Source organism: Panthera onca, chromosome X (assembly GCF_046562875.1).
Source record: "Panthera onca isolate mPanOnc1 chromosome X, mPanOnc1 haplotype 2, whole genome shotgun sequence".
Lineage (NCBI taxonomy): Eukaryota > Metazoa > Chordata > Mammalia > Carnivora > Felidae > Panthera > Panthera onca.
In genome coordinates this window covers 27,959,184-27,986,569 of record NC_138357.1, presented here as the reverse complement: position 1 = coordinate 27,986,569, position 27,386 = coordinate 27,959,184, and the positions used below count along the sequence as shown (strand labels likewise).

The 27,386-nt window shown below is 45.2% G+C and overlaps 1 protein-coding gene and 1 long non-coding RNA gene across 8 annotated transcripts in view; one reads left to right on the top strand and one right to left on the bottom strand.

The window, feature by feature from the left end:
• Positions 1-14,509, bottom strand: part of LOC145714004 (uncharacterized) — a 162,304-nt gene extending 147,795 nt beyond the window's left edge. For both annotated transcript variants that reach the window (XR_014136765.1, XR_014136766.1), the window contains exon 1: positions 12,256-14,509. This is a non-coding gene — a long non-coding RNA (uncharacterized LOC145714004). The remainder of the gene's footprint in view (positions 1-12,255) is intronic.
• Positions 1-22,160, top strand: part of GRIA3 (glutamate ionotropic receptor AMPA type subunit 3) — a 267,210-nt gene extending 245,050 nt beyond the window's left edge. For 4 of the 6 annotated variants that reach the window (XM_081792968.1, XM_081792967.1, XM_081792966.1 and 1 more), the window contains 3 exons: positions 11,755-11,869; positions 14,516-14,763; positions 19,914-22,160. In XM_081792968.1, the coding sequence (XP_081649094.1) occupies positions 11,755-11,869; positions 14,516-14,761 (361 nt within the window). In that variant the 3' untranslated portion in view covers positions 14,762-14,763; positions 19,914-22,160. Of the gene's footprint in view, positions 1-11,754; positions 11,870-14,515; positions 14,764-19,913 lie in introns of those variants that run through there. The other 2 variants (XR_014136764.1, XM_081792969.1) reach the window with 2 other exon arrangements.
• The last annotated feature ends 5,226 nt before the right edge of the window (positions 22,161-27,386 follow it).

Genomic DNA, 27,386 nt, shown 5'->3' with positions numbered 1-27,386 from the left:
CCTACGGTTCTCTGGGAGTGAGCAAGAGTATCGGGAAAGGGGCCAAGAGAGGTTTGTTAAGCAAATGAAGACTTTAGACTGTCAGTTGAAGTTTTTCCTTAAGAGAACAAATTTTTTTCTCAAATGTCGCAAGCGTGTGTTAGATACAATCATATTGGTCACAGGCCTATCCGCTGAAGTATTTCTCACAAGGACCTCCACTGTGGCAACGTAGTATAGTGAGTTTGAATCACAAAACAGACGTAAAGTAATAAAACCGTCCTTCTTCAAACCTGTTTTGTAATTTAGGACTTTCCCATTCAGACAGTCCTTCCCCTCCGTCAGTCCAGATCCATGCAGTTTAACTGAATTAGTAAAATGGCTTGGGAATTACACTTCCTGATTGTATCCCATCCCCAGTTAACATGACAACTGACTGTTGAATATACACCATCATTTCACAGAGAATGAGACCCAGAGATGGTGGTGACTTTGAGAAGGTCACACAGCTAATGCTGCCACAAATCTCTGCTGACTTTCAGGGTCACCTCTTGCGATGATACTGCAGACAGCAATTTATCACATGTACCCATCCAATGAGCAATGTGAATCTGATTGCATGTGATAGATTTCCCTAAGAATCGGGTTCATTCACAACTACCTGGCTTACGAGGCAAATGGCATATTTAAGCCATTTCAGCCCTCAGTACCGATTACTAAAAATGACAATAATCACAAAGCCTGACATTTATGAGTGCTTTTACTTTTGCAAAAACACTCCCACACCTATTATCTCTGAAACGGGGAGAGGTGGAAAAACCTGTAATACTTATCTCTTGGTCTCTCTCCTGCAACCTTAAAATAACGCTAATATGGGCAGTTACGTTAAATTGTTGACTTTAACCCCCTGGCATGAGCCGTCATGCGTTCTAAGCCTAGTCTCAAAAAGTTACTCCTCTTTGGAAGGAACCAGCAATATTTTCGGGCTGTTTTAAATGTGCACGTGCCCAAACTAATGAAATAGATATTTACTTCATTTTTGAATACAGGGGATTAAGACAAGGTCAGTCACTGAGGTGGCCCCTGAGCCAGACCTATAGGCTAGAACTGAAATACTGCTTGGTTTCACCAGTTTCCTGAACCTGGGCTAATAGGACCCCAACAAGTCATACCTGATCCTTCCTTGATGGACTACAAATGTACAGGCAAGGATCATGAAAGTTGGAGGTGTGGTCGGGGAATTTTGAACCTGCGAATCACCCTTTGTGTTAGCGCGTTATCGCGGCGTGTGTGCAAATGCGGTAATTAAGAGCCAGTAGGTTGTTTCGGTAATAAACCCCAAGCACCAGGGCTTTGTGACACAGCCAGCGAAAGCCTGTCGCTGTGAATCACAGCAGAATGGGGATTTAGCTGCTGGATGACCACATAAGCACAGTCAGCCTCCCTCCACAGCTGCCCGTCACCTCAGACTTTCAAATTCTTCTGATCTGCCCCCACCCACCCTGCTTCACTCCCTTACTCTTGGGGAAAGGGCACCAGCTTAGCTTTCCTGAGTAGACTTACCTTACTAGAGGGGGTCTGGTCTGTGAAAGAAGCTATCTGTGACTGGAGTGACAAGGCGTTATGGACCCTACCCTACCTCACCCTAAAGTGGCCCTGGCTTCAGTTCCATCTAGGGATTCAGACTTCCAGTGTCTGTATGTTGCAAGCTGGAAACCGGCAGGCTTTGTGCTTTGGGGGAACATTGGAGCAGAACGTTTAAATGGAACCATTCTGAACTCCTTGACCGGAAGGAGAGCTGTATGATAGGTGCCTTAGCTTGCAAGGCGTCTAGGGAAGTAAGCGATGACGATGCGATATGCAGTTAAACTTTGATCGATTAAAGAAGTGGTTGAATGATCATTATGATTTCTAGGATATCGATAGAGAAATGCAGCGGGGTTATATTCAAAACTATACAGAGACTAGAATAAACTAACCAATGTGACCCTAGGGAAGGAAGCGCTTAGGGAACTTGCCTTCAGAAACTCAAAAAGTGGCTTGCAGTGAAAATGAGTTGTGTTTCTTTTCACGTGGGTGCTTTTATAGTACCTGGAAAGAGTTTGTTCTCTTAAGAAATTCAAAGTCATCCTTCCTTCTACTCGCTAGCAGACATTTTTTTAAACCTCAGGCATTTGCTTAGCAAGTCTCGTATCCAAAGATAGTAAAAAGTTGGTGGTACTTAGATGAATGAGGTGGTGCTATGTTTCCCATATGTATAAATGAGATCCTCCGTTTTGTGTGTATTTCTTCTTCCATGTATGTCTACAATCCTCCTCTCCTATGCCGCCGTCTCTTAACCGCTTCTCTTCCACACCCAGAATTCTTTGACATTCTTGGGCCTTGGGTAACGGATGTGAATCTACATCTGCCTTTTACCTGCAACAAGATGGACCTTTTATTGGCAGGAGCCATCCCTAAAGGTAGACATTTTGGATGCCCAGGGTTAAGACGGATCCCAATGACTCTTTATTGACACTGTTATGTGTGTAGGCAAGAATCATTACAGATCGATGGCACTTCCTGGGTCTTAGAAGAAGTTCCTGTGAATCACCGAGGCTGGTTTGGGATCAAGGAGTAGGGTGAGTATGTTATGCTCTTCGTTGGTTTGCATGTCTCTGTGCTGGTGCTGCCTCCTGGAAGTATGAAGAACCTGACAGTTTTCTTTCCTGGTAGTGACTAAATTTGCTCCTTGAACTTACTCAGGTCTTCTTCCCAAGAGCAAACCCTCACTTTCTCTCAAGTGGCTGCTTCAAGCAAGGGACCTTTTTGCCTTAAGAACTGAACCAGTCCAGTGACTGCCAAAACCATTGATTTTGCCAGATGGTGTTAAAGAATAAATTCTACCACCGGAAAAAAAAATGTAATCCAGAAAAAAAAATTAATTAATCCATTCTCATGATTTTTTTTTAAATTGACTGCGTGGCCTTAACATGATTTCTATGATTAAGACATGATTAGTTGCCTTTGGTGTTATCCTGATAACTTGAATGTGTTTCTTATTGACAAATAATGACCAAATGTTCAACACCAGAGCTACAGAAAGAGCAGCAGGAGTGAAAGGCCTGAAGGTAAGAATGCTATTGTACGATTGCCAAGAGGAAAGACACCGCTGCCGTGGCAGAGTGAAACGGTGTGTGTCTATACCCTTTCTGCCCCACTAAGACCAAATCGTTTGGTTTCCTTTCATTTGGAGAGAAGGTTATAGAACCACACTCTCCGAAAGGCAAGACAGCCATGGAAAAGAAACATGAAAGATTTGAAATGATTGAAATACATGCACTGTGGGAGGGGAGTTGGTGGAATGGGGGTGGGGGGTAAAATTTATGGAGAACAATTGAATTCCATTCTCTTTTGACTTTCTAGAGAGCGGTATAGCATTTGGCCCTTGGCACATGAGGCAAATCCCCATTGGTCACAGGTGGCAAAAGTGTGTTCCAAGTGCTAAATTCACCTGAAAGCTTCATTTCATCTGGCCTTGGAGCAAATATTTCTCAAAATATAAAACTAAGGCAATAGCATACTTTACATTTAAAAGAAAGAGAGGGAGAGAATGAGAGGGAAGAGACGGACTCTGCTGGTGCGTCCTGTCTAGTAACATCACTGCTGGAAAGTGCAGATAAGTGGATGCTGGAATGCGTGCTCGGAGAGGGCGGTATGTGCCCTGGCATGGCAGCAAGCAGTCAGGTTTCAGATCTGATATCCAGACCCCATTTGTTGTGATCTAATGGCGTGTAAGCTAAGACTGATTATCTCTCTATGGCTCACGGTCAGGAGAGGCCTATGGGGGGCCGGGGGGCCGGGGAAGAAAGAAGATGCTGGCACCCATCATATTCAACTCTCAGTGAACGTTTTGCCTAGAGTCGGGGGCATGAACTCGACATCTTCAGAAACACATGTCATGTGGGTTTCCGATCTAATGTGAGATCAGTTTCTGTCTTCTCAGTCTATGCTTTTCTTTCTCGGTGCCACTGGGATGGACCAAAGGAAACACATTTATACATAATAAAACCCAACCAAATTCGATAGTTTGAGTTTTTAATGGATCTCAAAACAGAGTTTTCCAGTGCATCATGTCCGTTATGACTTGGGGAAATACCTGTGGCCACGTTTTAACCAAAACTGTTGTCTCCAGATGCTTAGCAACTTCCCTGAGCCCCTTCTCTCCATCAGGGATGAATTGAGTGAGTCTTCCCAGACAAATTGGGGTGTGTGAGATAGTCCACGAGCAACCATGGTTTTGGATTCCTGTTCCACATGGAGAGGTTGGACAAAGGCCGGGTTTGGCAGAAATCATCAGTGAAATTCGCAACTTGTAGAATCAAGGGGTCTATCCCGTTGAATTTGAGAGATTATCATCTGGAAATGCACTGGCTTCACTCACATATCCACAAGTGACTTCTGTAGCCCAGATGCTCATCAATAGGTTTCAGTCACTAGCATTGTTAGGCCCTTAGTAAAATGACTCACAGCTTTCAACTCCCGACGTTATATGCATGCATTATTGAATTTGCTCTTTGCACTTCTATTAAATTAGGATCTCATTAGCAAGGAGTTAAATCGGTTTGAGCTACATTTGTGAACTACACAGATATAAATTCTCACTCAGAGGGAGCTTCTAGCAACTAAGCTCTGCATGACTGCCAATCATCAGGGCTGCCCCTGGGGACTGAGGGTTGCTTGGGTGGCCAGGGCCCAGTAATGCCAGCAGTCATAGGTACGTGCTCCCAGATTGTGGAGAAAGCTCACGCTGACCCAAGGGTAGAAGAATCGAAATAAACCCTCATTCTCCTAGAATCCTACATCCAGAAAGCCCTGTGAAAAGAATCAGATAGAGACTTTTTTTTTAAGACTCCAGATTCTGGTATAGTCTAGGGCATATTTTGAGCTGCGGTGACCTCCAACAGCTACCGTACGGAGAGGTCACATACCCCAAGATAACCAACAGAAAACAACATGAAGGACCTCAGAGCAAATCCTTCCATCTAGCAAGGAGTCCTCTCCTGCTTGGTCATCAGGTGGCTTCAACTTAATAAATCAAGACCTACCTGGGCAGAGCTGTCTACAGCTGCCTGTGTGCACATGCCTGTGATTTCCCGAGTGATGCTAGGAGTTTTCCGGAAAAAGCTAGGGAAGGAAGCGGGCGATTGGGAAAGGTGAGTTGTCACCATGAAAACCTGAAAGATCTCCAGCAGAAAAGCCAGCGAAAGAGACAGTTCTAAAAAGCCACCCCCCAAAGATCACTAGGTACCAAGAAGCAAGTGTCAGTAACTTGGAGTGAGGTTTAGATGAGGCATAAGGCGAGGGGAGGGCTTCCAGCTTAGGTTGTGATAAGCTTCCATTTTCATCATCCGGACACTGTGTTTGTTAGAGCAGGTTCTTAATTATGCAAATACACCACCCTTACTCATCTATTTCTTTTACTTCTCTGTGAGCTCCTTTTCTCTCTCTGTAACCTACATATTTACCCATATATCTATCCCTCTCCCTCCTAAGGGCGCCATTGAAGATCTTCTGGCGTCATTAATTAAGCAGACATTTGCTCTTTAGGTGTCCCCGCTCAGAGACGAGAAGTGAAGCCACTGAGAGCAGGATGTATCCCACAGTCTCTAGGGTAAACAAATTGTACTGCACCCCAGGTTCCTATATTTTTCAGGCTCAGAGACATATATCTACAGTACAGATTTTTATACCAACCCTTCCAGGATCGTCATTTGGAGGAATCAGCTTGGTCATTAACTCACTAGGCCATTTTTTCTTCTTTCCCCCTCTGGCAAGACTCCACACCCTCCCATCACTCTGCACATTTCTCTCTTTGTTCATGACTCCAAACTGCCTATTTTGGGCATTTCCTGAACTTGAAATTGAAAAATCAATAAATTGGACACTTCTTTGGAAATAGAGCAAAAATTTTCGTGACTTTTTTTTAAATAAATAGTTCCTACCTTCACAGAAAAGAAAATGGTCTTCTTGTCCCAAAATAGTCTCCAGATGCAATGCTGGCCATCACTGAGAGAACATTGAACTGGTTGGCACAGCCCAGGAATGAGCTGGGAACCTGGACAACCGCCACCTGGGGCTGGATGCTTTGGATTAGTGAGCACAGTCCTTTGTAGCTGAGGTACTGCCCAGTGTGGATGGCAGAGATAAGCAAAAATTTGTATCACCCAGTTAGGGTTGTTGTTGTTGTTGTTTCAAAAGTAGAACTCCTTTTCACGGCGCTACGAATTATAGGACTACCTCTATTAAAAGAGAGCGAGAGATGCCACTCCATGCCTGTCCCCCATACTCAGGATCCACTGTCCCACCACAGCTCAGAACTGCCCTCACATCCTTTTAGATGACTCTCTAACTCACATTTGCTCTTACCCTCTCCATCCGATCCACAACTCATATACATTTCTATGACTTGGGCGCGGCACACACGTTCTCTCCTTGCGGGAGCTTTGCACTCTCTGAACATTGTTTAAACAAAATGGAACAAAGGGTTGGAGTTTGTAAGTAGTTACTCTGGTTCATTTCCCATCTCCCAAGAAGCTTTGTATTTTAATGAGGAATGATGTCCACACGTAGAGGGGTGTGATTCTCATGGTGGAATTTCAGGTACCCGTGAGGAAAATAGTTTGGGACAGCGGGATATTCCCAGACCCCCTGAAATTACATCACCAAGCTCTCCTGTTCGCTCCCTGAGCCTCCTGACCCTTGCCTTTGTCTTGGGAGGGCTGTACTCAGCAGAAGGTTCGTAGCCAGCCCTTCAGAGGGGAGAATGCCTGACTAATTTCCATGATAGGAATCTGACCTACTTTTTAAATTCTTTCTGTTCTCTATTGAGGTGAGTACAATAAATATTTCTGACTTATAATTCTCTTAGGTACTAGTTAAGGGCCTGCAGTAATTGCTGTGAAACATTCCCCTGGAGACATATAGCCGCAGCACGCTGAACGGCCCGCTGCGAGATACGTCCTTGCTAGGTTGAGAGCTACTTGGAGTACGGTGGTCCCCAAAGACAAACTTCATTATGAACATCCAAGCGCAAAGAACAAATCTAAGGAGCACTGCTACCCTTTTGTGTGTTCCATTGGAGAATGCACAGTGCAGAGTTGAATATATAGTAATTTGCCCTCTGGCCAGCCCCATAATTTGCTGTGCAAGTTTAAGCAGATTGCTTAACCTATCTGTGCTTCAATTTCTTCACTTACAAAGTAGAGACCATAAATCTACCTTCTTAGAGTAATCGTTAAGCTCGAACAACAATAATTATGATAATTTTGTAAAACACCAGGCTGAAAACAAAGCACTAAAAGAGTTATCTACTCAAAACAAGTATTTGTTGAGAGAAAGATTCTAAGCAGGGATGCAAATACCTAAGCCATGGTCCCTACACTTGGAAAGCACATGGTCTAGTGGGAGTTATAAGACATGGGTATAAATTATAAGGCCAGGAAGAAGATGAAGGAGGGAAGAAAATATTGAGGTGGGGAGAAATGGTTTCATGGGGAAAGTGATGTTTAAAATGACCAAATGCCCACCTAATTCCTCTTTCTTTAAAATACCGAAGTGTGTGTGTGTGTGTGTGTGTGTGTGTGTGTGTGTGTGTGTGTGTGTTGGGGGAGGGTGTCAACACATTCATTTGATTTGGATTGATCTGGGCAGTACATCCAGTAAGGTACAGTAAGAGAGAAAACGGCAGTTTTGCTCTGCCATCTCGGAAATTTATTCCCCCCTGCAGCAACCAACAGTTCTAGGAGATATGGGCCTTTCAAGTATTTTCTTTTCTTGGCAGCTATCCTCACCTTGTTCAGTGGTATTATCTGTGATTTCTGATGACCGTTTTCATGCTCCTTGGCTGCGCTGCTGCTTGGAATGTTTGTTTTTCTCCTTCATTTTTATTTAGAAGTTCCCACGCGCCCATTGGTTTGCTGCAGATTTCATAAGCCCTGCGATTTTCTTTTTCCCCAAAGACTAAACTTCTAAAAGTATATCATTTGTCAGATTTCTCTAAAGTCCCTGGGCATTGGATGAGGTCTGGCTGCTCTGGGACAAGCTCGACACCGTTGACACTCGGGGCTTAGTTGTGGCCGCTGTCCTGTGCCAAGTAGGGCGTTGAGCAGCATCCCTGGCCTCTGCCCACTACATGCCCGCAGTGTCCCCTCACCCAGCTGTGACAATGAAAAATGACTCTAGACTTTGCCAAATATCCCCCTGGAGGACAAAATGACCCCTGATTGAGAACCATTGCACTAACTTCACCTCCACTGTGACCGCGGAGGCCACAGCGACGGAGAGCAGTTAGCTGCCATTCTGTGGAAGCCACCGGATGGCCCACACCAGGGACAGGCCATTTGTCAGAAGTAGGACCCCAAATTGCTGGCCTACTGAGCCTGGGTTTTGGTAAGAGCGGACGGTGGCAACCCAGAACAGGCCCCGGCACGGGAAAAGTCTCCCATCCTCCAAAACCAGTGCTCCTCAAACTTTCTTTTGTTCCAGGACCCCTTTACACACTTAAAAAGTATAGGGAACTCCAAAAAGATTTTGTTGATGTGTGTCCTACTAATATTTACCGTATCTGAAATTAAAATGGAATTTAAAAAGAATGTACTCATTAATTTATTTTAAAAATAAAAAACCCAATATATGTTAACATAAATAACATGCTTTTTATGAAAACTAACTATACTTTTCCAAAACAAAATTAGTAAGGAGTCCCATGATTTCCAAATCTCTTTAATATCTGGCCTCCTATAAGCGAATCGGATTCTCTTCAATTCAATTCAAGCAATTCATTCAATTGCTTTTTCATTGCAATATCACATGTCATGAAGCCTCCAGGCAACGCCACTGTACCTCATGAGACAATAAGAGCGAGAAGGGTGAGGGATGTCTTAGTGTTATTATAAAAACAGTTTTGACCAGGCAGACCCTCTGATGAAAAGGTTTCAGGGATTTCTCCAGGGGTTCTTGGACCACACGTTGAGAACGATTACTCTGAGCTAACATGTAACAAACACTATTATCAACCTCGTTCCCTTGATGGTTGACAAGCTTCTTTAAAACCCAGGATCTCTAGAGAGAGATCGCTATTTGGACCATAGTGTGAGTGCCTTAGACCAGTCTGCTCTGTTCCTGGAGATCTAGTGAGAGCCACTGTACTGAAGAAATGGGGTGAAGTCATTTGAAGCACATAGTTCCTTGAGGGAGGACAGGGACTGGTAAGGACTTAGAGAGCAGGATGAGGACACTGCGCCCTTTGCAGGAAGACAAGGAGAAGCACAGAAAGGGGAAAGAACATGCTTTGTGATTTTTCCTGTGGTCCTGATGGAATCGGGCACCCAGGTGCTATTGGGAAGCATCCCCTTGCCATCTGAGCCTGTGTGCCAGTGAGCACTGGGGGAGAGGTGGTGATAACACAAAACCTATAAGGGGAAAGGAGAAACCAAAGGGGGCCAGACAGCGGGAAGCAGGGGAGAAGGCGGTTCCAACACTGATCTCAGGGCCACAAATGGCCTGTCCGTCCTTTAAGTCTTAGACTTGGGGCGCCTGGGTGGCTCAGTCGGTTGAGCGTCCGACTTCGGCTCAGGTCATGATCTCACAGCTCGTGAGTTCGAGCCCCACGTCGGGCTCTGTGCTGACAGCCCAGAGCCTGGAGCCTGCTTCTGCTTCTGTGTCTCCCTCTCTCTCTGCCCCTAACCCACTCACATTCTGTCTCTGTCTCTCTCAAAAATAAATAAACATTAAAAAAAAATTTTTTTTTAAAGTCTTAGACTTGGGGCACCTGGCTGGCTTAGTTGGTAGACCGTGCAACTCTTGATCTCAGGGATATAAGTTCAAGCCCCACATTGGGTGTAGAGATTCCTTAAAAACTAAACATTTTTAAAAATAAACAAATAAATAATAAATAAATAAATAAATAAATAAATAAATAAATAGGATTAAAAGTCTAAGAGTTAACTTTCACTGCCAAGAATATTTTAAAGGGGCTCAAAGTTTTATTTGAGTATCTTTTGTTGCTTTGCATCCCAAGCAAATCTGGTTGGCATTTGAGAAGGCTAAGGTTCTGGGCAATGATTGAAGGAACTTGTTTAAAGTATAAAAAGGACCTCAATTTGCCGGTGAGATACAAAATGCAGATGTCCTGGCTGCCAGGCCCAGCACCAACCGAGAAAGGGTCATCTCTCTGACACTCAAGGTTTACGGTTTTTCAAATCTCAAGTACTCTGCAATTGCATATTGTTTTAAATGATGATACATTTCTCAGAATGTCTCAGGATGAGATGGTCTCTCTGCTCTCGACAGCCAAGGGGGAAAGAAAGGAAACAGGCTTGGGGTCTGTCAGAGTCTGATAGAGGCCAGATCTCTGGGACTATAGAAAGTCTTACCAGTGAGTGGATATGTTGGTGGGTCCAACTTATCCCAGATAAGCTAAGAAACTCTATGGCATGTCCATAGTAACAGAAACGTGTCTGCTTTCCTTCTCGTAAGTTGGTGGCATTCAGAATAACACGCTCTGGTATTGGCAGTATTGCTCATGTGAATCTGAACACTCGGTAGTTTATTGCCTCGTAACACAATTATGCCACCCTCTCTATATAATGCATTTTTTATCTGAAGTTGTGAGAGATGCTTGATTTAAAATTCATTAGCTCTAGAAAGATGACAAGGTAAAGGTCATTATTCCTATTTTCCAGCTGAAGAAATTGCGAAGGGAAGAAATCTTAACCTGGGGACCAGTAGGGTTTCCTGCGTTTGCTCAGTGGCTCTGACTGCAGGCCTTGCACTTTAAGAGGTGGAGGGCTAGGGAGCCATGGCTGGCCTCCTGGGGATGCAGCAGCCTCTCAGTTGAAGCAGTCTTCTCTTACTAGAACAGCTTACCTAAAGTGTTCCTCTACGATACTACCCACAGTTGGCCATTTTAGACCGGGCCACATTAATAATCCGCTTTTAAACAACCTGCTTCACCCTCCGGTCATCTGAGCTGACGGCAGACCTTCGGCCATATCAGAGAGACAGCCAGTCAGTAGCAAAAAGAAGCCACGGGCCAGTTCTGTTGTTGTTGAAAGCGCCCCCATCCAAAACTCAGAGCTCCACGTTATGCTATCACTCCTAAGACCGGTCCGTGCATGAGGGTGGAGTGACCACACGTGTATAGTACGGTTCTTTCTGAGATCACGTGCATCTGGGCGACAGCTGTGTGTACTAAACGACAACTGGTCAGAAGGCATGTTACTCACGTAGAATCCATATCCTATTCCATTCAGAGTCATCCCTTTGTCTGGTTCTGCATACGGAAACGCTTCCCCTTCCAGCCCCATCCCCTTCCCCACTCCTCCATAGAACTTGCTTTCTGTCTGGAAGTACAACAAGACACCCGGTTAGATCAAACCTAACCCACCTCCGTCACAAAGCTACCGCAAGCTGCCGCCGACGATTGTCACCTGAGGGGAGACCCCCCCCTCACCACACACAGCCTATCCGAGGAGTGCCTTTGTTTTTTCCTATCCTCATTATTTAACAGTGTGTGCCGATTACTCAAAGCGATATGGGCAGGCCCTGGTAAACATAGCGTTGCTGTAGTGTTAACTTTTTATAAGGTAATGCTCAGGTTGCCTGCAGTGTCTAAAATTACTCTGTGGCCAGGGCCCCCTGCTTTATCGCTTTCTATAGTTTTAAAGTAGTTTGAAGCTTGAATAACATAAAATAACATAATATAATGTTATTTATGTTATTTCCCACGTGAAGAACGCCTGTAAACCTTGCAGTATTGAAACTCAGTGAACAAGGCATCTTAGACAAGCTGAAAAACAAATGGTGGTACGATAAGGGGGAGTGTGGAGCCAAGGACTCCGGGAGTAAGGTCAGTCGCTGAAGGTCTTTTTGTACTGATTAGCAATCACGTTTTGAACCACTGTTTATTTTCCACCCCCAAACGGCTTTCCTTCCCAACACACACTCCCTGACACAGTGGGACCCCTTTATAACACCGGCGCTAAAGGGACCAGGCCCACAGCAGCCTCTAGGCCTGCCAGGTGACATCAACCCTTGACCCGGAAGGAGCAATTGTTGACATGGCCACGCAATCCGGCCCAACGCACTTCCAAAGCTGTAAAATACCGAGCTGTGTTATAAAGGGGTTTTACTGTATTTCACATTTCGAAAGCTCAAAGAGAAAAATCTAACAACCACAACAACCCCTCCCCCCCTCAAAAAAAAGATCCATTTGTGACAGTACTTTTTCTTTACCTGTTACCGTGTCAGAGACTTTATAGTTGTAAATTCCTTTGGTTGTTAATATATTATGTCAATCCCATCTGAAAACAGTCAAAGAAATAAATAACCAAGACTGGTCTCTGTAAGCAGAATGCTTAGTCTCCTCCCAGCTGCTATCGTATTGAGTTCAGCCTCTATTTGGATCTCAAATATAATTAAGTCTGTCACACTCCTCTCTTCCAAAGGTGTCATTTGAATCTCTGTACGTAATACTTTTGAAATTGAGTCGCATGCTCCTTAAGGGTATACATTGTCAGGATAACATCACATTGAGAAGCATGAAACACTCTTCCCCGCCTCCTTCCTGCCCCCCTTTGCTCCCCTAAGAAAGTTCTTTTTAGTTTCAGTTTTTTGCCTCGCCTTTTTTTGAACTAATATTGTGGTATCAGTTAATTCATTTCATGAAGTGCCACTCATTTTCCCTGTGCCGTGAACCATTTTGCTACTGGTTTTCCACAGCCCACAACGGGAAATTCTGTGAAGCTTAAATGCAAAGAACGCAAAACTCTTCCTTGTTGCTACAGCACAGCATGGGTTCTGCCAAAGGCCACGTCTCCCCCGTCAAATACCGCATGCATAGAACAATCTCCTGGCAGAGGGAGGGTTACCAGGACTGGTCCATCTCCAGATGGACTGTGGAACCTCCTGGCAGATAGCCTCACCAGCCTCCTTCAGGAGATGATCCACTGTCTCATCAGTGACAGAAACTCTTACCACTTCTCCAGTTACCTGTCTTTTATCCTGGAAGAGTGACTATCTGCAAGTTTATTGTGGACATAAGGCACGCATACCCCGGCCCTCCCCAGCCGTGCACTTCGATTCCTATTGGCCTTTTTATGGAGGTAAACAAGTATGGGACTGGCTCTCATAAAAATAGCAGCAGGACATGGCCACGTCATCTCTCCATTTAATTCTTTAAATGGTACCAGGACTAGGTGAGCCACAGGAGTGTTGAGCGCCAGCTTACAGCCATCAATCTGCTCACCGTGTTGTCATTTGAGTAAGATACTCAATTCACCCACTTAACAATGTGGGCATTCCATTCGATTGCATTCAGCAGCAAAATGGTTACATTCCCTCTAAAAAGACTACAAAATGCTATTTTATTTATTTATTTTTTTCAAAGAAAGGCTCCTGGCCCTTGGTGTGTCCTACCTCAAGGTAGGGCTCAAGACACCAACTTTTTTCTTTCCATTGTTCAGCAGTTCAGTTTTTGCTCTTTCATACGGGCAGATAGCTTAGTCAGATTTGCACAGTTTGACCTGAAAGTCACTGACCGGCTTCCTCAATTCCCCCCCCCCCCCATTTTAAATAGAAAACAGACAAGTGTAGTATTTTTTTAATTACTCACTACATTCCCTGGAGTAAAGCTAAAAACGAGCTGGATTTATTTATTTATTTACTTACTTACTTACTTATTTTCATCATCAGCCTCCTGGAGAAGCTTTCTGATTGGTGTGTGGAGCCAATTCAGGACCCAGTGGGTCCTCCTGACAGTTTCCCTAAACTCTCAGGAAGATGGAAGGGAGCCAGATCTTTATGCTGTGCCCTCGTTCCAGCAGCACAAAGACTTGCCGCCCTGAGGATGAGAACTTAGCAACCAGTCCCCGAAGGGAGCAATTTCTCAGCCACCAGGGGAAAGGGGAGAGCTAATAATCCCTTTTTAAACAAACCCTTGTGAAGTCACTCCCCAGATAAGAGTATCAGGCACCTCTAATATTGTCACCTGGTAGCTTAAAGACAAGCCGTTGACAAGTTTGTCACAGGGAGAACAAGGGAGAAAGGGGTGTTGCGGGCCAGAGAGGGGAAAGAGTGCTTCAAGTCCCCAAATGAGAAGAGTGTTAACATTTATAGAGATGATGCCACGGCTCAACTCTGGCAAATGGCACCTTGAGGCTGGCAGAGGAACACATTGTGCTTGTGTTTACACTTTTGCTCCCATGGCCAAGTGCTGTTTTATTCAGTTCCCGACACCATTCGGAGGCACCGAAGGAATTAAGGAGTCCAAATAAAAGAACATCTAGGTGAGGATCACAACTGTCAACAGAAGCACAATCTACCATGTTGCGGGCCGCTGTGAAACAGCAGCCGGTTGCCAGAGTCGAGCCATAACACTTACATCAATGTTTAGTTGTTTTACAACTGAGAACTATCCTATATTGTTGTCATGTGTTATAATGTCCCATTGCTTTTGTTGCCCCCAAGAACTAATCACGTTGTTCATTTCTCTTAGGACAAGACCAGCGCTCTGAGCCTGAGCAATGTGGCAGGCGTTTTCTATATACTTGTCGGAGGTCTGGGGCTGGCCATGATGGTGGCTTTGATAGAATTCTGTTACAAATCACGGGCAGAGTCCAAACGCATGAAACTCACAAAGAACACCCAAAACTTTAAGCCTGCTCCTGCCACCAACACTCAAAATTACGCTACATACAGAGAAGGCTACAACGTGTATGGAACAGAGAGTGTTAAGATCTAGGGGTACGGTCAAGGTCTAGTAAACTAATCAGCCTTACGTGACTGTATGTGAATCTCTTTTTTCTTTCTTTGTGTTTTTGACTTCGGTGTATCGTTTCAAGTATTGTCCAGTCTTTGCAACCATTTGTTTCTTTGAAAACAATGGTTGTGCTTTCTCGTCGGGCAGTAGCGCTTTTCTAATAGCACCGTCGTAATTATACTGTGGCCTGCAACCCAAAAGGAAGAGACATTCTCTAGAGCTGCGCTGTTCCATGGGAATATTTGTGAGCTGCACATGTGAACCACAGGTGTAATCTGAAGCGCTCTAGTAGCTACACTTCTTTAAAGCAACGCAAGTGAAATTAACTTAATGAGACATTGTATTTAACCCAATATACCCAAGATATCGTTCCAACATGTTATCGATATATAAAACGAATGAAATATTTTACATTATTTTCTTCACCCTAAGTCTTGGAAACCTGGGGTGTGTTTTATCCTCATGGCACATCTCAACGTGTCCTAGCCACCTATTGAGGGTTCGGTAGTCACATGTGGCTGCCGTTTTGGACAGCGCAGTTCTACAGAGAGCAGCCGTTCTGGAACTGATGGTAAAATGAGGAATGGAGGCAGGGCGTTGCCCCCTTCAGAAAGGCAGTGCTTCCATGGGGCACGGCGGTTCTCTTAAGTGTAAGCCTGAGACCATTTCTCGAATCTTTGAGTTCCTTTGTTGTCCGTTTCTTGGAAGCGATATTCAGGTAAGTGTCTCCCAAAGAACGGTTGAGGCTCCCTGCTGCTGGCTGCTCCAAATCCATACTTAGATAAACCTGACTGGTGCCACCTTGACTGGGAGCTACAGCCAACTCCCCAGCCTTCCTCTAACCAATAACTCAGACACGTGCAAAGGCAAGCTTGAAGTAGAATGATCACCTATCTGTCCACTCTGGAAGTGTTAAAAAGAATACAGTCTTGCTGTTATCTTCAAGTGCATCTGTCATCGCCAACATGCCTCTCTGAAAGGAAAGAGAACAATTAGCAACTTTGTAGCCCTTACTTATTTCTGGTGGGAGATTTGTTAGCTCACAAATCAACGACACCATGAATTTCCTGAATGCGCTTGGATTTCTACAAATGCAGTATTTGTGTTTTTGGTCCCGTTGTATTTCACACCGTGGAGCTAAATTCAGCCAATTTTTAAATAATATTTCATCCAAACAAATCCTGTGTCTTCACCACGGAAAGTATTATCTTGTTTGAGGAAGTTGCTGGTTGTCCTTTCCTGCTATAGACTGCAAGCCTGTGCCACAACATACCCAGTACACCGAGCTAACCCCCTGAGTGTTCCCAGCACATCGCTGACTGTACAGTACACAGGTTCATCTGTAATTAGTGTTGTTTACGTGCAAGTGTTTAATGTTCAGGGTGCTTAAAATATTTTACTCTTGAGTAGCTTCTATTGGTCCATTACAATTTGGGGCACATGATCTGCTTTTCCGTAGGGTAGTGCTGGGTGATTTCAGCTTACCTTAATTATCCCAAATTCTGAGATACTGGCATCCAAAAAAAAAAAAAAAAAAAGAATACATCTGAAATCCTCATAACAGGTTTTCAAGTTTTTTTCACATCCATTGCCTCGTTTGAGGTAAGGGGTCGCAAAGTGTTTTCCCTTTCGTGGCAGTTCTGGAACTAGAGCCCAGACGCTCTTCCTCCTACAGTAGTCTCTTCGCAAATCCATTCTGCCTCTAACCACCAGCGGCCTGGTGGTTTCCAGGAACCTTGAAATTCCAATGGGATCCCATCAAACCGAAGGCAGATCCAAAGTCTGTGTCCCAGTTTTTTTACAAAAGAGGCACACACCTCACTTCTCATGCATTCGACACGAGGTCGTATAGTCAATCTCTCCTACTTTCCCCACAAAGACTCTTTCTGAGACAGGATCAGGACTCAGGGTCACACAGCCTCCAGACCCTCTCTATTAGCAGCCATTCCATCTGAGAATCCATGTTCTGCTGGACCACAATAGCCTCAATCTCTCATTCAAGCCCCAGAAGAGTGCCTCCTAAATGTCAGTGTGCCTTGCGAATCACCTGGAGAACTTATAAAAATGCGGATTCTGGGGCACCTGGGTGGCTCAGCCAGTTAAACGTCCAACCCTTGATCTCGGCTCAGGTCATAATCTTGCAGTTCGTGAGTTGGAGCCCCTCATCCGGCATCTGCGCTGACGGTGCGAAGCCTGCTTGAGACTCTGTCCCTCCTTCTCTCCGCCCCTCCCCTGCTTGTGCTTGCTCTCAATACATAAACTTTAAAAAAATGCAGATTCTGATTCAGCAGGTCTGGGATGCTACCTGAGAGGCTGCACTTCTCACAATCTCCCGGGCATTGTTGGTGCCGCTGGTCCAGGGAGCAGTAAGATTCTAGAGAAAACTGTCTCAGGGCATGTAATTTAAGGAAAGAAAAGAAAGAGGGAGGGAAGGACAGAGGGGAAAGAAAAGACAGAGAGAGAGAGAGAGAGAGAGAAAGGGAAAGAAAGAAACTTGGGGTCAGCAAACCTGTGGGCAGAATGTTGCAGTCCTGAAGTGAATGCCCTGAAGTGAAATTGCCACAACTTCTGACTTGCTCTCTTTTCTTTAGTCACCTTGGTTGATCCATTTTCTGAAGCAAAATTCAGGCTACATGACACAAAACTCACATTTTAATAGACATCAGTGCCAGTGTGGTTACGGCCCAGTTAGCTAGTACCTTGGCAACTATCCCTAGGATGAAAAGAAAAGCTGAGAAAAGCCTCTACAAACAAATCTGTCCTCCGAGCCTATGTGAAGTCCCCAGACAAGAAGGAGAAGCCTCACAGGATGCCAGAAGAATCCTTCCATGTGTCAGTCCAAGAGGCACAAAGCAAGCTGAGCAGGAAACAGAAACCTCTCTGCTGTCCTCAGCCAGTTTGGTAATGTAATGGTAGGGGAATGTTGGTTAAGTGAAGGGTGAGCCCTTTATCCATTCATCTTTTAATTCCCAGGAAGTTCTGTGAGTTGGCCTAGATCTGTCAAGGTCTATGCAGGGGCACAGAGATCAAGAGGCACCCTGAGATTTTACTTTTATTGCTAATTATCAGAGCCAGCCTTAGGAGTTAGGGGTGCCAGTAACTCTTGAGGAAACATGACCCCAGGGCAAATCACCTGCAAAAATATGATTGAGCTGAAACGTGGTTAATAAAAAACATCTTTGGGGTGCCTGGGTGGCTCAGTCAGGTATACGTCCGACTCTTGATTTCAGCTCAGGTCGCGCACTCACGGTTCTGGCATTCGAGCCCCTGGTCAGGCTCTGCGCTCTGGCTCCCTCTCCCTCTGCCCCTCCCCCACTCGCACACCTGTGCTCTCACTCTCTCTCAAAAATAAATAAACTTAAAAAAAAAAAACCACGTCCTTTGAAAGCAGAGTCATCTCTCCTTCTGTATGGGTGAGAATAGTCAGGATTATTGGACTTGTGGGAAGGCGTGCCTCAGCCTCAGAGCCAGCGCCCAGGAGGGAGCACACAGCCTCCCGACTGCCTGTTGCCTCTCTGGGTTACTGACCAACTCCCGGAAGCGTGGCCCCCAAAGCGTGCCTTGGCAGGTGGCTGACTCACCGCACCCCAGGGTTGACTCTGCTAACTGTCTCAAGAGATTCTTCCCAATTTCCTCATTGCTGTCAAGAACTATTTCTAGCTTCTTTGGTTTCTTCAACAATGTTTTTGAAACGCTTCTCATTTTCAAGACCTCAAGCTGCCTGAAGTTAAAGAAAAAGATTTCCATTTTTCCTCTACGATGCTTCTGCTTAGCCTTCCCAGAATATGTTAACTTTGTTCATACAACCCATTTTCAAAAGGATCAACTTTCCTTCTGCAGCCTATGCATAGGCTGGGGCTATGGTTCCCCAGACCATTTGCTGGGGAAAGTTTCCCACTTGAAGAGTTCATCTCAAGGTTACGTGGAAACCACGTTCTGGATATCTGAGGTGGTGATGTTCTTTGTTCCCAGAGGACTCTTCACGGTGATACTTCATCGGTCCCCATTTAAAAGCAGGAAACAGAGGCAGTGACAGGTGTAGGGGCTATTCCAAAGTTATGCAGCTATGAAATGACATGCCATGGCCCATGGAGAGAGAGGATGGGGACTCCGATCTTTCCACTCTAGATACAAAAATTTCTCCAAGCTTCTGAGACAAATACGACTCTGGACTCTAGAGATTCCAAGGAAGAGGTTTACCTACTTCCATGTTACTCTCATTCTGCCCTCTTTGGGGGCTTTTGGCCTGCAGGTGCGTCTTTGACATTCTTCTTGCAGACCAGCGGTGGAATGTGACTATGTCATTCCCTTGGGCAAAGCTCATTGTTAGCTCTAGACAAAAAGAAGGGCTCCCTTCGTGTACAGGGAAAGGATGGAGAAGAGGCAGAAAAGTGAAGGCAGAAAAGCGCCCTTAAGTCTTCAGAGTCAGCGGCAAATGAATCCCCTGCACTAGTGAATGCCTCCTACAGGAAGGCAGCACCAGCATCCCAATCAGGTCCGTAATATCTGGGCAAAGACCCCACGGATGCCAGCCAAGCCCCTTCATGGGTATCACTGTTCTGGCCCCTTTCTGGAATGTGCTGTCTCTTTGAAGTCCGTTATTCAGATTTGAATAACTAAGGTTGTAGGTATTGAGAGAGCCAAGCTGTCACCTTTCCGGCAATGAACGGCACATTTCCTTCTCACAGTCAAATGGATTCCAGTCAAGCAAGCCACAGAACATTGTTTATCCTCTGTCTTAGGTAAACAGTCCTCTGTCATAGGGTCTGCAATCAGAATACACTCCGCGGGTTAGTTGTCCTGAATACCTACATATAAGTGCTACTAAGGCTTTCTAGTACCTGCATCCTAAGTGATCAGTGCCCTAAGTTAGACTTCATGTAACGTCTGTATATTCCTTAGTGCAATGCCCGGTGGAGAAGGAACGTAATTTAACCTATTGCAAAGCATTTGCATCAGGTCAAAGAATTTAAGCAGACTTGTTGCCTAAAGCCAGTCAATCTGGGTGCGGCCCCAGAGATGCCCATCTGAGAAAACATTCACGGTTCTTGTCCAAGATAGACTGAGCCATAATAGACTTTGCAATCCCTACAAGAAAGCCCGTTCAAAAGTAAGTTTCCCCTTGTCTTTGCAGATCCCGCCCCACTGGAGGCATGTGATGAGAGGAATCACCGAAAACGTGGCCGCTTCAAGGATCCTGAGCCAGACTTCACTCTCCCTGGTGTCGGGCATGACACGAATATTGTTGATGGTGCAATGACCTTTCAATAGGAAAAACGGATTGTTTTTCCCTTCAGTGCCTTATGGAACACTCTGAGACTCGCGACAATGCAAACCATCACTGAAATCGTTTTGCTTTGCTTGAAAAAAATTAAAATAAAACCAACAAAAAACATGGACATGCAAGATTCCAGTATGCGGAAAAAAAATCGTATTACAAAAAGTCAATTCAACAAAAGCCATTCTTTGATACCACTGCTCAGTATACAAACACCATGTTCTTTAATACACACACACACACACACACACACGCACGCACACAGGCACGCACACAAATTTAAAATTCCAATTCAGCCAATAGGCCCATCTCAGCTAAAATAATTAATTCCTCCTGATTAAAAAAAAAAATCTCTGACTCCCTGTGTTTGGGAAGACAGACTGGCATTTCTTCTAGGATCTGCTGACCAGATGTTTTTGGTATTTCCTGTTGGTAGTGATGTTCTGTGCACCCTATTTCCTTTCAACGTTGCTGAAATGTGTATATCTTTAGAATGTAAATGCAACACTTAAGAAAATTCAAACACTTTTGGAAAAGGGACTCAACCGTGACTTCTCTGTGTTCTTGAAATGGTTTTGTGCGAATGCTTTGATAACTTCCCACTCGGTGAAGGGATTCCCAGAGCTTTCGAAATGGACTTGTGTGTGTAGCAAGGGGCGAGGCACGATCAGGCGTACCTCTCGGTGCTTTCCTACAATGGATCCCGGGGCTTTCCAAGAAGCCTGGAATTGCAGCTCACAGATCTGTTTTTCTTGCTTTGGTGTGCGTTTTAAGTCGATACAGCTGAGTCTTTAGCATTGAGGTGAGGGAAATGCTGCCTACACTCCCAAATGTGTTTAGAATATCTTTCTCAGAAACAACACTGTGTTTAAGCTCCGCTTTTCTCCGCTAAGTATGCCTTTCAAGTGTACACCTCGGAGACAGGACCGCGTTGCAAGGCGGGCCAGTGGGTTCAGACCACGGTTGTCGGTCTGACTTTACTCTTGCTAGGTCTGTCTTCCCAGCTGTTGCCTGTGACTGCCCGTGGCTCTCCGTCAGACTGCATGTGTCCTTTTCTAGTTTGCAAAGACTAAAATGCATTCCCAAACCTACTGCTAAACCGAGGGCCTCAGCATCACTCCCAGGTCCTTGCTCGGAGCAGTCTCTCCACTGACTTTCTCAGAAGATCGCGCCACTGCTCCACGGGCTATCAAGTAACTAACTGCGTACCTGCCGTTGGCATCATCAGAACAGTCAGAGGAAATAGTCTCCGCTCACTAATTACCTCCTATATAATGACGTATGCTTTCTGTAGTTCAGTAGTTTGCTCTCATCAGTGACGTGCATTGGGAAGTTTCCAGACTGTAAAAACTAGGAGCTTGAATTCATTTCCCAAGTGTGACCTTTAGATGCCTAGTTGACTCGCTGCCCATTTGCTCTTGTCTTCAGAAAAGGAAGGAGGAAGCCTCGTTCCGATGAAACGTTTCCAGAAAAGTGTAATATAAACTTTCATCCCAAAAATGGTGTCATAAGCGAGTAACTCACCTGTCAAATTTTAAATGGTATTGAACAAAAAAAAAAAAAAAAAAGGAAACTGTTGTGTTCTCGTTTTTGTTTTGTTTTCATGAAACTGTGATTTTCAACTTCTGAATGCTATGATGTCCAGAGCAGGAAGCTAACGCTGTGCAAATATGAAGTTGTATAAAACAAATCAACCGACCTACACACAAATGTTTTCGTAGGCACTGTATAAGGAGAAATGTATGTTTATGGACTCAAATCAGTTTTTCAGAGGAAACTTTGCTGGGAATGAAGAGGCAGATAAATTGGTTTGTTATTTTTTAAAAACTTGCATGTTTAAAAAACAAACATTGATTGCTTCAAATTTCTGCTACTAACTTCAAGCTATGGGAGTTTGGCGGTAGTCACTTGAGGATTTTTTTTTTCCCGATTCTTTTCTTTTTGTTGTTAAAGCTGTACTTCAGTGAACAGAAAAATTGCCAAGCCAACTAATGGCCGTAAAAGCGTAAATTGCATGTGTGGGCATAAAATACGGAGCCTCATTGCCGTGAGGTATTGTACAAAGTTTTAATACATTTTGTAAATAAAATTGTAAAGAAAGAAGTCTGTTTCTGTGCTTTGACAGTTTAAAACGGACGTGGATACAGGTGCCAGGAAGTTATTATTCATCAATTTACTTCCCACCGGAGGCTTTGCCAATGATATCACAGTCACCTCGCCGGTGGTTTCCATAGAAGATTCTGCCGCTCCCCCGCCCCCCCACCCCACCCCAACTCATCTGCGACCACAGTCACGCTCCAGCCCTCATCCTAACTACACATTCCATTAGAAAAACCTTCATTCCAGCAAGCGTCACCGATCTAGAGTTCAGAGAGAAATAATGAATGCAGGACTATATTGATTCTACAGTGTTTCTGAGGGAGAGACAAAAGGCTGCTAATCAAGTCTGATTTGTAGACTCTGAACATGGAGTACAGTTTTACCCAATACATAAAGCAAGTGTTTAAATATAGGCCAGTTTTATATGATGGCCGCCCTAGAAAACAGGAGATAATGATAGGAAAGGAAGGGATAATTTGCGGCTGGGCCAGCAACAAAGAAAAGTACAGCTGAGATGCTAGAGAGAGGAAGGAAGGAAGCCATCTGGGGTCGGGGAGTGTGGAACAGAGAGCACGAGGCCTTGGAGACAAAGAAAACTCAGAGTGGGAAAGGAAATCGCCCAGAAGAGTCTGAAGTGTAGGCTGATATAAATACGCTGAGGTTAATTTGGCCTGGAGGCTTCGGCACATTACTCCAATCTTCACCGTCGTCAGAAATGCCGATTGGCTGACGAACCGTCACGCTTTACAGCTCTTCAGCCGCTTTCCTTTTCTTCGATTAGGTCACCCACGGCGGTCCCACCAGAAGAGAACTGATTCTCTAGGGAGCAGATTCCGTGACTAGATTGGAGTGATGGTTCCCTAGCTGGCTGATAAAATCAATTCAAGTACCAAATGATGCCCCCGGATCTTCTGAAATAATAGATTCCTATTTTAACGGGAACTTCAATCCCTTACCCCAAAGGAATAGCCACTCTCAGGTACTGTGGCAGATGACGATAGAGTGCAGTTTGGGTTAGCAGGGGTTTGGGGTTTTTTTCCTCCGTGGAGGAAGGGACAAGCAAAAAAGATAGTCTTTCTCAGACCAGACTGTAGTCAGCTATATATCTTGCTTACACATAGGGTCATCCTTGCCCACCAACCAGGTCTGCAAACGGGTCTTGAGTTTCAAATGTCACACTCCCCCTGCGCACAAAAGGACAAGGCCTTTTGGTCCCTGCACTGGTCTCCTTGCCTGTCAAGACTCACATCTGACTGCACCGTATGGTAAGATCTTCCAAGAGGAAGGCCAAAGACATTTAAGGAAACCTTGGTAGGCTTGTGGAAGAACAGCGCGGCCCGTCACCTTCCTGCCATTGGGTGGGGACAAAGGGTTCACTGTGACTTGGGGACATGAGCCTGGAGGAGGAGAACAGATTAGAAGCAAGAAGCAGAAGCATTATTCCTCAGAATGCAGACTCAGTGAAACAGAAGATCTATCAATCCGAGGTCCCATAAGGGTCGTGAACCAGTTACACCACCAAAAGTTACTCTCCACTGGAGCCAGAGCCAGCTATTCGGCTACTCTGGGCAAGACCCCTCCCCTCTTACCCTTACCCTCCTGGACTGGGCTTTTGGGGAAGCAATTTACCAGCAGATCACTTGGCAGATATGACACCCAGCAGCAGTATATCTGCATTCGGCTGTGGGCACACACAGCACTTGGCGACCCGACAGGAAATCTCTTTTGAATCCGGGGCCACTGGAGGGCCTTACAGTTACCCCCTCCCCACCCCCATCATTTCGGACTGGAAGAAAGGCAAGGTCTTGGAAGAGAGTGACCAGTGGCGCCCAGAATTCAATGGAACTTGCCTCTAGAACTGAAGGTGAAAGAATGAGGCGCTAAGAGACTTCCTGTACACCTAAGACTCGGAGTCCGAGACATGACGCTCCTATTCAGTGAAGACGTGTGGCACGCTTCTGGGCTCTCTCGAAAGGCTCCCTGGGAGGGCACTATTGTCAGGAGAGGTTGGAGGGAGGTCTTATGCGAGGTCTGTCATCGTCCCGAACCTGCTGCCGCTTCCTTAGCATCCTCTAAACCGAGGGTTCACAAACTCATTTGGACGGGCAAGACGCCCAAGCTTTTTGACAGGTGTTGTCCTTGTAACTTCACAGATGATACGGTAGCAAACTTGGCTCCTGCCCTCAGGGGGCTGGCAGTCTTGGTGGAAAGGTAGAGGATGAATCGACAACCATTCATGCCCAGCGCTTTGCTCAGACAAAGAACTGTAAGGAGCCTAAAGTGAAGGCTTTCTGTCTGCCTCTTCACTTGGATCCGTGCTTCCTAATACACCCGGGTGGAGCCTGATTTCTAATATAAACAGGTGGAACTTTTGTGCCTCCAAAGCCGTGAGCCTTTTCAACTGAGGAGTCACACCCGGGCCCTGCAGGCTGCTAGCTGCCGAGAACCTCACAATGACCACTTTCCTGCCAGTCTGCCCACCCTCTGAGCAGCGGATATTTGCTTATGTATTGACTCACGGTGCCCTCACTATAGAAGTATAAAAGAACCTGCAATGTCAGCCTAAGAAATAATCCTCTCCCCGTGTCAGCAGATTTGACAAAATTAGCCTTTCAGTGGTTTCACTGAGTTTCAATCCTGGAGCAAAAATGACTGATTTAAATTTTTCCTAATAAATATTCATTAAGCCTGAACAAGCCAAAGCCCTGGCAGTAGCTCACCGGAAGCTTGAATGTAGGCTGATGGGGGAGACAATTTTGCAAATACTTCCAAACAACATTGCCATCTTCCCCCATGAGAGTGCTAATTTTCTTGAAAGGCTGCAAACCCTCTCCCAACCTAGTAGTGGCTCGTAAGGTCTACATTTCCCCCCCACTTACAATATAGTTTTGGAAAAGCTTGTTATTCCCCATCATTGGACTATAGCTTCCACCCCACTGCTCTACGAGAACTGCTTTTGACAAGGTCATCAGTAAACTGTATTCCTATTTGATTTTTTAGCATTTATTTATTTTTTGAGAGAGACAGAGCGTGAGTGGGGGAGGGGCAGAGAAAGAGGGAGTCACAGAATCCAAAGCAGGCCCCAGGCTCTGAGCTGTCAGCACGGAGCCCGACGCGGGGCTCGAACTCACGAACCTCGAGACGATGACCTGAGCCGAAGTCGGATGCTTAACTGACTGAGCCACCCAGGTGCCCCAGCATACTTTATAGCAAGTGATCACAAACTCTGGCCCACAGGATAAATGTGGCTCACCACCTGTTTTCATTAATAAAGTTTTATTGGAAAACAGGCACACCCATTCACTTACATCTCGTCTGTGGCCACTCTCAGCCTACAATGGCAGAATTGAAAGGATGCAACAGTATTGCCCACAAAGCCTAAAATATTTACTAACTTGCTCTTTACATAAAAAGCTCACTAACCCCTACTGGACCCTATTCGATAGTCATTGTCTTACTTGGCCCCTTTCCAGAATTTGATGCCATTAGCCTGTCCCACCTTGAAAATGTCTATTCCTTTGACTTCCATGACAGCACTCTCTCCTGGTTTTCCTCCTACCCTGCTACTGCTAATTTCTCTCCTGCTTCCTGGTCTCCTCTTCTAAATCTTAATGTCAACGTTCTCCTGAGTTCCACCATGTTTCTTCCTCTCTTCTCACTTTGTACACTCTCCCTGGGTGCTATCCCATAGTTTCCATTTCCACCCATATTATGATGTCTCTCTAGTCCTCATTTCCATCTCAAAACTTTCTCCTGAGCACCAAGGCAGTATATCCCAATGTCTGTGGTACCTCCTCACTTGGACAATCCCATAAGCACATCAAACTGAATATGCCCAACATAGGAACTGTTTGCTCTTACCCTCACCCCACTACTAAACCAGAGTTCCCACTAAAAGTCTCCATCCTGATTTAAAACCCCATTGATAGAGAGTAGAGTGAGATAGAAGAACAAATCCAATAAACTTTAAAATTGGTAGGTGTAACAATCTGAGAAAAAATGGGCTTGCACTTAGAAGCAGAATTCTCAGTACAGTGACAATGAAAAAACAAATGGGTCAGTTTAACATCAACTTGTACAGCTGTAAGATGTATGTAGTGAAAAGTAAGTGTATGATTTTTCTTATCTTTTGGATCTCAGAATCATAATACGGTTTGTGCTCATGTGGAAGAAAACCAACTAGAGCCGTCACCAAAGAAGGAACATGCAGGGGCGCCTGGGTGGCTCAGTCAGTTAAGTGTCTGACTTTTGGTTTCAGCTCAGCGCATCATCTCACGGTTAGTGGGTTCAGGGCCCACATCGGGCTCTGTGCTGGCAGCCGGCACGGAGCTTGCTTGGGATTCTGTCTATCCCTCTCTCTGCCACTCCCCCTCCTCAAAATAAATAAATAAACATTTCAAAAAAAAAGGAATGTGTACATTCCAAACAAGCTACGTGGATCACTTTTGGAGACATAATACAAAAAGATGGTTCTGATCACCCTCAGAGAGATATGAGGTAGGACCCAGATGGAATCAAAGAAAGAACAAGGGAAGGATGGGGGGGTGGGGGGGCGGGGTGATCTTCCTTATCCTTGCCACGGCCATAGAGAGCTGGGCCGTGCAGAGAGGACCATGGGACAGGGTGGTAATCACCACCATAAACCCAAACACCCAATCCAGGAACCAAAGCCTGGTTATCAACCTTGTGCACACCCTCCCTCATTTTCACCCTCAGATGAGTCTTGGCTCTGATAATCCATCCCTAGCTTAGTTTGAGTTTGTGACACTTTCCATATGGCCAAATGCAACAGTGTCTTAACTGTTCCCTTTGTTTCTAGTTTTTAATCCCCCAATTCACCCTCCACTCTGCAGCCAGAATGATTCTTTGGATCTCATCACTTTTCATTGCCCTTTGGCTAAGACTAAATCCCTTAGTTTATCATAAAAGGCCTTTCATTTAAAAAAAATGTTAATGTATACTGATTTTTGAGAGAGAGCACACAAGCGGGGGAGGGGCAGAGAGAGAGAGGGAGACACAGCCTACAGCACAGGACCCAACGCGGGGCTCAAACTCATGAACCATGAGATCGTGACCTGAACCGAAGTCAGACACTTAACCAACTGAGAGCCACCCAGGAGCCCCCATGAAAGACCTTTCATAATCTGCCTCCTGCCTATTTCTTCAGCTTCCTTGTTCACCACCCCTTCGCCTCCATTCTCTACTCTACTGAGGCCTCGTCATATCCAA